The following is a 10,353-nucleotide window of genomic DNA, read 5'->3' as shown; positions in this document are numbered from 1 at the left end:
ATGTGCGACATGGACTGCCTGGAGAACCTGATCGCCAACACGGCGTACCTGGAAGCGCGCAAGACCGGCGACGGAGGCGCCAAGGAGACCGCTCGCCGGAGCATCGCGCTGCCCACCCGGGCGCAGGGCCAGAGTTTGCGCAAAACCATGCCGGACTCGAGCGTCGACTACGGCTCCGTGTGCGAGACTCAGCCGATCGGCAGGCACTTCTTCCGCAAGTTCCTCGACTCGCAGCCGCAGTACTCGAGCGTTGTGGCTTTCGCGGACGCCGCCACCAAATTCGAATTGGCCGAGGAGGATGACGGCGGTGGGCGTGGGGCGATGCTGAACGAGGCGCTCGCGTTCCTGCATCGGGGCGGCTCCGGCGAGCGGCCGGCGTTCGTGAGCGACGCGCTCGCCGCCGCCGCGGGCTCGCAGGACGCGACGGAGCGAGAGGCGGCGGTCGCGCTCGCCAAGCGAGAGATGAGGACGTTCCTGTCGGGCGAGCCGTTTCGCGAGTTTCTCGAGAGCGACTCCTACGAGAAGTTCCTCCAGTGGAAGGTGCTGGAGGGGAAGCCCGTGACCGACAAGACCTTCTACGAGTTCCGCATGCTCGGCAGAGGCGGCTTCGGAGAGGTGAGCAGACGAGGTCGAGGTGACCGAGTCTGGTATCGTCCACCAACGTCGGGTGCCCCAGATGTTATCCGCCCAAGGCCCCCGAGCGAGCTCCCTTTTTAGGGGTCAACTCTGATAATGAAATTGATTGGTCCACACCCGAGACAGCTTTCTTTAGAGCCTAGTCTCACATGGTGTTGGACCAGACGAAGCCAAAAGGCGCACAACTCAAAGACAATGCACCATCAGAGTATGAGAGCTCGGGTTAAGCATTTACACTATTGGAACCTCCTTTGCCAGTAGCAAAATATGATAATTGTTTATTTTACCCTTTTATCTGGCAACAAAACTGACACCTTTTTACAAGGAGCCATGTTTGCATTTTTTTTTGCATTCCGACCGCAGGTATCGTGGTCAATGCAAACATGACTCCTTGTAAAAAAAAGTGTCAGTTTTGTTGCCAGTTAAAAGGGTAAAAAAACAATTATCATATTTATTTAACAAGGTAAGGCCCAATAAGCTATACAGCTCTTTTTCAGAAGCGACCTGGCTGCCACAAATCTTCAGTTCAGTTTATTTGGAAGTTCCTGTGAGCGAGGAAGCCCTCAAGTCGGGTTTCACCAACACAAATGCACCGTTCCCATGACAGACATGACACATCAGAGAAATTCTAGATTTGAAGCTTTCGTGACTGCAAGAATTCATATTCTTAGGTTTTTTCGGTAAAGTCACGTAGGTAAAAACATTAAAAGGTAAAATAAAATAAAAATCACGACGTTTCGGAGGCAATCTCTCATTTACTTGATACAGCTGTCGTGGCTGTGACGGTACCACCTGAAGACGGAAGCTTGTGTTGCCTCCGAAACGTCGTGATTTTTATTTTATTTTACCTTTTAATGTTTTTACCTACGTGACTATACCGAAAAAACCTAAGAATACATCAGAGAAATATGAATGAATACTACAAATGAATGAATGAAACACGTGGTAATAAATCATAGAATTATAAATATAAAATGTATCTTTGAAAAGTTTTGGTCAATTCAGAAATAAAAACGAGTGGAAGATTGGGCATAACGCGTTGCAGTGGAAAAACACACCATTTCCAAAGAAACACTAAATTTAAATCTCCAAAAATATATTAAAGTTATAAATGCGCCATCAATCAACAACGACATTGCACCGAGCAAAACACAGCATCGTTGCAAAAAAAAAGAGAGAGTAGTGCGGACAAGACAAAAGAGGTCACTTACAGGCAAGCGATATCCACATATCGTCTAGGTATTTATACAGTGGCAGCTAGGCAGGAGTTCACTGTAAAGGAGTGATTTAAAGTTACTTGAGTGATTGCAGTGAATGCGGAGATAATCTTGTGGCAATATTATTACAAAGACGGAGGCTGGGCAGCCACTGTAAAAACCCGTTCACAGAAATCTTGTTCTTTATCTCGGACAATTCAACACAGAGCCGGCCCTAGACCTTTGGGGACCCTAAGCAAAATTTGGTTGGAGGCCCCTTTGATGTATGATTTTTTTCACCCACTCGCTAGCAGTGACTCTAGGGGGCCCTCTGCTGGCCACGGGGCCCTTTGCAATTGCAAGCGTCGCTTAGTGGCTGGGCCGGCTCTGATTCAACAGAAAGAATAATGGACTCCTTATGTTTGATCTGCTTTCCCGCGGTGTCAACATATCCAACGCATATTCTGCCGAATTGCCACGTAGGATGTTGCGAATGAACGCGGCCCGGCGAATCGTCGTGCGGTCATGGAGGGGAGCTTGTTAATACAGGTCGCAATCGTGGCTCTTATCGGGGGCATCCAGAGAAAATCTTAGAGCAGAATGACGTCGTGGGGGTTCAGCTGGTTTAACGTGGAACTGGAAGCAGAATGGTAAACAATGTCGCAGTATATTTTTCGATTTAAAGCTTTCGTGACTGCAGGGATTCATCTTCTTGGTTCTTTCGGTAAAGTCACGTAGAAGGGAAATAATAAAATAATAAAAATAAAACATATTTTATTAAACATTATTAAATTATGTTTTATTTTTATTATTTATTTATTTCCCTTCTACGTGACTTTACCGAAAGAACCAAGAAGACGAATCCCTGCAGTCACGAAAGCTTTAAATCAAAATATAATAATATTATATTACTATATCATATTATTTTATTACTTTGTTATATTATATTATTTTATTATATTATTGTATTTTGTTTTATTTTCATTATTTTATTATCTCCCTTCTACGTGACTTTACCGAAAGAACCAAGAAGATGAATCCCTGCAGTAATAAAATATTATTGTATTATGTTATATTTTTATTATTTTATTATTTCCCTTCTACGTGACTTTACCGAAAGAACCAATAAAATGTCGCAGTAATCAAGGCAGTACAGAAGCCCTGGCCACCTCGAAACGGAGCTTAGCTGGAAAACAGTTTTTTGTGTCGATAAAAAAGCCAGTTTATTTTTGGTTCGCAGTGTGGTCAATGTGATCCTTCAAAGTAAGTTTGGAGTCTATGATGACCCCCCCCCCCCCCCCAGGTAATTATTTTATCTGTTGCCTGATCAATTCGTTTGTTATCGAGCGTACAAAGCTGAGGAAGACTACTTGCCTGTTGTACTTTCCCTGGAGAGACACACATCACCTTTGATTTACAAACGATACCTCGACGAAGTGGCTTATCGCGTGGAAATGTACCGCAGACAAACACTCTAAACGCACGTTTTTAACCGCGAAGGGGGAAAAACGGAAGACCCGGAGGAAAAATATCCACACGACCACGGGGAGAAAGACACGCAACCTCCAAATATACAGCAGGCATTCATCTTCTTGGTTCTTTCGGTAAAGTCACGTAGAAGGGAAGTAATAAAATAATAAAAATAAAACATAATAAAATCTAATAATTCTCACGACGTTTCGGCTACAACGGCTGCTTGCGTTGTAGCCGAAACGTCGTGAGAATTATTTAATTTTATTATGTTTTATTTTTATTATTTTATTACTTCCCTTCTACGTGACTTTACCGAAAGAACCAAGAAGATGAATCCCTGCAGTCACGAAAGCTTTAAATCGAAATATACAGCAGGCGTTAGGGTCAGGATCGAACCTACGACCTCCTGTATACCAGGCGAGGTAGTTAACATCTCACCACCGGTGGCAAAGGGAGACACGTCCAGAGAGTCGTGCTGTGTGACTGCCTTGTTCTCTTAAGAACTTGCAAAAAAAGCGCTGAGCCAGTTGAAGCTGTGGATTTACAGAATTACTCGACTTTCCTAAAGCATAATCAGGGGCTCTCTCTCGACCACGGCTTCGCCGCGTAAGCCCCACTCCTCTCCAAATTCGCAGCCCTCGATCTGTTTCTGATTTGTGACCTCAGAGTGCCAGTGTCTCTTCAAATCACCGTTCTTTATTTAACCACTCAAGGGCTCAGCGAGGCTTTGTGATCATCCCTGCGATAGTGGGAACAAGCGTTGCTGATGTTTTGATTAATTTTCTTACAGGACTATGGTCGAGAATTGAAGCTTTCGTGACTGCAGAAATGATACTCATTGTTTTTTTCGGTAAAGTCACTTATGTAGTTTGCCATTCTCTGTGTGCTCTATACGTGGTGTCCCCCTGTGTGTTCCCTCGCTATGGGTTTTACCCCATTTCCACCTGATGATGAGCGCCTGTGTTGCGTTCGAAACGTCGTGATTTATTTTATTTTTATTAAATTTATTAAAATTTAATTTTATTTCTACATACGTGACTTTAGCGAAAAAAACAATGATCAAGACTATACTCGTGTAGGAAAACTATTACAATCAAGCGCGAAATTCGTGACTGCAGGTTTATGGGTGAACCTTACATCCACAGGGTCGGTCCCAAACGGCAACACAACTTCAGACGAAAATGTTTTTGATCCCATGAGATATTTGTTTACGAGAGTTTAGTGTGACTCCCTATTACATTCATACATATGTAGTGGCTTCTACGGAGGCACACACTTGAACGTGGGGGCAACACGTTTATCACCACACCCCAACAGGGTAACTATATAAACGTAACAACGGGTTAACTAGACCACAACGGGGTAACTACATAACCGGGTCAGTCAGTAAAACACTGCCTGACCCACGATGCCGAGCGTAAAGAACGTAGACCGTGGACCGAAGAGACGTCGCACCGACGGGTTCCATTCCAACAGACAGCCACGATTGCTCTCGGGACCTCCCCTTTATGCTCCCGAGAGGCGTGGCCTCGCTCCGCCTTTGTCCACGCCTCCTTCTGGATCTCACCAGAAGGTTCTCGGCCGAGCATCACGTGCCCCTCAAGCCCCCCCATTGGCTCCCCTCGCTACCCTGTCCCGGTCACGTGCCCTCTCGGGTTAACCCAGACCGTCACCAGAACCATGCTCCCTAGGGCTCGTGGGGAGTGGTGGTGCAGTGGTTAGCGCGCTGCGCTATGAACTTGGCGACCTGGCTTCGATTCCCACTCACGGCAAACACCAGTGACGATTATCTAAAACCGGTTCCTGGGCCTCCCCTAGGTCGACTCAGCCTGAAATGAGTACCTAGTGCGGTGTGTAAACATCAACACTGGAGAGACAAAGGCGGTCGGGCGTGGTGCTGGCCACCCACCCCCTCGTGTACCGTTCTGGCCTTCATAGGTGCTCGCTAACAGCACTTGCCCCAACAGTCTGTTAAAGCTATACGGGGGATCTTTGTGAAAACGGTCATTTGTTGCCCTGGTTAGTGCCCGAGTGTTGGGCAATAACCTTTCGACCAATTTGCCCGGTTTTCAATCGGGCAAGTCCCTAATCACAACACAATCTTACACTCAGCTTTGGTCCATGCTGGGTCACCCTTTACCAGAGTTATCGTGGCTCCACGTTACAGAACTGATGGCAACATTTTGGTGAACCTCGCCTGTTCTTCTGTGACAGGGTAAGCCCCAAAGAGCAACACGACTTTATACTCAAGTTGGGTTCGCATTGGATCACCTTTCCGAGACTTATTCTGACCCCATGCTGCAAAACTGAGCTAATTGGTGAACGCCTTTAGCCTTAATAACAATGTTAAGGGAAATTACATCCGCGCCATGTGACCTTCTTGCACTCCCCTTTGCTCCAGGTGTGCGCCATGCAGGCCAAGGTGTCGGGCAAGATGTACGCCTGCAAGAAGCTGGAGAAAAAGCGCCTCAAGAAGAAGAACGGCGAGCAGATGGCGCTGCTCGAGAAGGAGTTGCTCGAGATGGTGAACAGCGCCTTTGTGGTGCAGCTCGCTTACGCGTACGAGACCAAGACGCACCTGTGCCTCACCATGAGCCTCATGAACGGCGGCGACCTCAAGTACCACATCTACGAGATTGGCGAGCCGGGCCTGGAGATGGCGCGCGTCCTTTTCTACGCCGCCCAGATCACCTGCGGCATGCAGCACCTGCACGCCCTGCGCATCATCTACCGCGACATGAAGCCCGAGAACGTGCTGCTGGACGAAGCGGGTCACTGCCGCCTCTCCGACCTGGGCCTCGCCGTGCTGCTCAAGGACGACGGGAAGAACATCACACAGAGGGTGAGCGCCGGAGAGGAGGTGGAGGACGACGATGACCTAGGCGGAGGGCGTATGGTGTTGCGGTGTCGGCGGAAGGATCGGAGAGGGAGAATTGTAGACTCTAGATTTGAAGCTTTCGTGACAGCAAGGATTCATACTCTTAGTTTTTTCGGTAAAGTCACGTCGGTAAAAAATTAAAATTAATAAAAAATAAAATAATAATAAATCACGACGTTTTAGAGGCAACACAAGTCTCCGTCATCAGGTGGGACCGTCACAGCCAGATTTGCCGTATCAGCAAATCTGGCTGTGACTTTACCGAAAAAACTAAGAGTAAGAATTGTAGACGTTGCAGTGGGTTTAACTCTCCAGCACACCACCACCGGTGCGCTGAACTGGTAGCTAATTGGCACGTTTTGGTTACGTGACGCAAACTTTTACGAATTGGCTGTGTCGGGTGGTCACGGGCTTAACGACACACATTTAAATTTAACGCGATCCAACCCCCACCCCCCCCCCCCCAAATAATCCTTTATTAACGAGGGAAGTTGGTGGCAAATGTTATTTTTATTACACCTGAACTTAGCTGGAGGAAACTTGTTCGATTTGGCTCAGCGGTGGAACGGGTGAGGTTGCCATAACGAAGATTGTATTGTGGACCAAAGCTCCCCTTGGTCGCCACACTCGCTGTGCGCTAACTTTGACACTGATAGATTATTATTACGACACTTTGATAGATTATAATGACCCTGGACAGATTGTGATCACTCGGCCGCTGGTCGTAGTGCTGACCCTGCTGGCTTCTATCGACAATGTCGCGTCGACAGCTCGCTGTGACGATGACGGCAGTGCTAAGTTCACAAACAGAGGAACCGGCGCACACGAAATCATTTTATTGACTCGAACCTCGCGTAGGATTGGGATGGTTTAGTTTTATTTGTATGTGTTCGGGTGATTACTTCATCTCTCTTGTACTTTGCACTCCTGTAGTGTTTTATGCCAATTCAAATCCCCCCTTCCCCCCCGCTGATCAGGCTATTTCAATCTGATTGGCTGTTTCGCTCGGTCAATCAGGGCTTATCCAGAGCTTTCCAACTCAGCTAATGGGAGGCTCCCCACATCGTATTTGAACCGCTGAGCTGTTGAGAGCTAAGCCACGAACGTCGGTGGTAATTTATTTATTTAAAAAAAAGTTTTGCCTCTCGACGTCGCCACAGTTAGTGGTGGTGATGCTGATAATGACGTTTCATTCGATTATCCCTTAGACTATTGTTATCATCGTGTGCAGTGCCGGATTAAGCTAGTACGGGGCCTGTAGCATATGTTATAAAGGGGTCCTAAATAAAAAAAAACACATTAATATTAAAATAGTAAAGTTATTGTATGTTTTTCATTTACTATACAGCCAGATAATACGATGAATCGCTAATCTTAAACACACAGTCGTTCATAAAAGTTGAAGGCAGTATAGTACTATAATAATAGAGCAAGTGCAGAATCACTCAACCGGAATTGATAGCTTGTGCTGGCTGTACCGGTTGTTGTCGGTGAACACAAATAATCACTATAATAGAGGTTTATTGTTTTTTGGGTTAAATTGCGTAAATATAAATGTGTCTCGTTACACCCGTCACCACCCGACGCAGCCAATTAGTAAGGTTTGTCACGTTTACTCTCCAACACACCGGTGTGTTGAACTAGCAACGAATTGGCATGTTTTGTTTACGTGACAAACCTTACTCAATTGGCTGTGCCAGGTTTAACGACACATTTATATGGATGCGATCTAACCCAAAAAAAACCCTCTATTGTCGATAATATTGGTCGCGAAAGTCAAGGTTTTAAACTGACAAATTATTATGACGACGCTTCGATATAGGTAGTTTAATAAAAATTCATTTATAATTATTTAAAAAAGGAATTGCCTCTTGGCGTCGCCACAGTAGTGCTGGTGACGCTCGATATTGACGTTTCATTAGATTATGACTTAGACTATTATTATTATTGTATGGATAACGCTGGCTGTGCCAGTCATCGGTTAACACTCATAAACACGATGACGCTTCGATATAGGTCATTACAACGATGCCGGCAATACCTGCTGCATTCGTGATGTGGTGACACTGATAGCTGATAGCCGAGATGACGCCACGGTAGCGAGATGTTAACTCCCTCGCCCGGTATACAGGAGGTCGTGTTATTTAGATCCCGATCCTGACGCCTGCTGTATATTTGGAGTTTGCGGTGTCTCTCTCTCTGGCCGTGGTCGCGTGGATTTTCCTCCGGCTCCTCGGGTTGGTTTCCCCCCTTCACGTTTAGAATGAACGTCACGCCGTTTAGAGAATTTGGCCGCAGCTTATGAATGTCCACACGACGATAAGCTGCTTAGTTGACCTGTCACCTGTGGCCAGGTCGCTTCCGACAAAGGAGCTGCATAGCTCAGTGGGCCTTACCTGCTGCCATTTTTTCATAATAACAAGAAGAATTTTATCTTCTTGGTTCTTTCGGTAAAGTCACGTAGAAGGGAAATAATAAAATAATAAAACATAAACATAATAAAATAATTCTCACGACGTTTCGGCCACAACGCAAGCAGCCGAAACGTCGTGAGAATTATTTTATTATGTTGTATTTTTATCATTTTATTATTTCCTTCTACGTGATGACTTTACCGAAAGTAACCAAGAAGATGAATCCCTGCAGTCACGAAAGCTTTAAATCGAAATTTAAGAAGAATTTTAGTTTGAGTAATTAAGGCTTCTGTTGACCACGTGCCCCACGTTAGGCTGGCACCAACGGCTACATGGCCCCCGAGGTGATCAACGAGGAGGGATACACCTACAGCTGCGACTGGTTCTCGCTGGGCTGCACCATCTACGAGATGATCGCCGGGCGGACGCCCTTCAAGGACTACAAGGAGAAGGTGGCCAAGGACGAGGTGCGCCGGAGAACGCTGGAGGACAACGTGGCCTACTTCCACCGAAGCTTCTGCCCCAACTCCAAGAACATCTGTGACCAGCTCTTGGCCAAAAAGCCGGCCAACAGGCTGGGCTGCCGGTGAGAAGCCAGTTTGATGGATTCATTACTCGGTCAGACCTTGATAGAGCAGTATTCCTTCCTTCTAAGGCTCATGGCAGGCTTACATTGAGTGGACTGCAGTTGAAAAACCATCAAGTAAATATGTATCCGAAAACAATTAAACTGTGAAGTGCAATTACAGAGTCATAGTGATCTCATTTTGCGATAATTGCCGTATTGTACGTTTCATGTCGTATCTTGAAAAAGGATTTCATCGCAATCTCACTCGTAATCTCGATCTTTTTCTCCACCACCAACCCACCACCACCAACAACTAAAATCCATGCCTAATGCCTCCATCCCTCCCATTAACCCGGCGACCTGAGTTTGAATGCCCAGCCACAGCTAACATCACATCAGAACCAGTCTTTGGTCACCTCGATAGGAATGGTCCAGCACTGCTCGGTTCTGTTTTCCCCCAGTCATGATAACTTAGCACTTAGTCACTCCACGATTTACATCCTTGTCATATTCAATTTAACCAATCTACCTACCTTCTCCACCGCCAACTGACCACCACCAACCCAAACCCTCCCCCCATGCCCCCCCCCTCACCCCCCTTCCCCCTGGCCCGTCCTTCAAACAGCGGCGACGACGACAACCCTCGCAAGCACCCGTACTTCCAGAGCATCAACTTCTTCCGGCTGGAGGCCAGGCTGGTGAATCCGCCATTCGTGCCCGACCCCGGCAAGGTGTACGCCAAGGACATCAGCGACATCATGGAGTTTTCGGAGGCCAAGGGCATCGAGATCAACGAGAAGGACCAGATGTTCTACTCGAAGTTCTCCACAGGCTGCATCCCGGCAACTTGGCAGGAGGAGATGATCGAGACGGGCCTCTTCGAGGAGCTCAACGACCCCGACCGCGTCGTGCACGTCGAGAAGGACTCCACGAGCAATGGCAACCGATCGAGCACCTGCGTCCTGCTGTAGGCCTCGCGCCCTGCCAAGCTCTGCCGCCGCTGTGTGTGCACGTGGCCTGCAAAGCGCGGCCGATGACTGACAGGGTGGGGAAGGGCAGGGGGATGAATGTGTGCTGAGAATTTTCAGCTCATTCCACAAATATCTGAAATTCAGGCTCTCGGTACAAAGTTTCGGACTCTCCTTCTTTGTGCGTGGCTGAACACCCGAAAGCAAATTAGATGTTTAG

The 10,353-nt window shown here is 47.1% G+C and overlaps 1 protein-coding gene across 1 annotated transcript; it reads left to right on the top strand.

Annotated features, from left to right (window-relative positions):
- On the top strand, positions 1 to 10,136 carry LOC133357165 (rhodopsin kinase GRK7-like). The gene is made up of 4 exons (XM_061574979.1): positions 1 to 615; positions 5,707 to 6,147; positions 8,912 to 9,183; positions 9,791 to 10,136. Exons 1-4 carry the CDS (start codon positions 1 to 3, stop codon positions 10,134 to 10,136), a joined length of 1,674 nt encoding a protein of 557 aa, XP_061430963.1.
- The last annotated feature ends 217 nt before the right edge of the window (positions 10,137 to 10,353 follow it).

Source organism: Lethenteron reissneri, chromosome 57 (genome assembly GCF_015708825.2).
Source record: "Lethenteron reissneri isolate LAM-NWPU_2019-01 chromosome 57, ASM1570882v1, whole genome shotgun sequence".
NCBI lineage: Eukaryota > Metazoa > Chordata > Hyperoartia > Petromyzontiformes > Petromyzontidae > Lethenteron > Lethenteron reissneri.
Note: the sequence above shows the minus strand (reverse complement) of the source record. Positions and strands in the feature narration are given on the sequence as shown.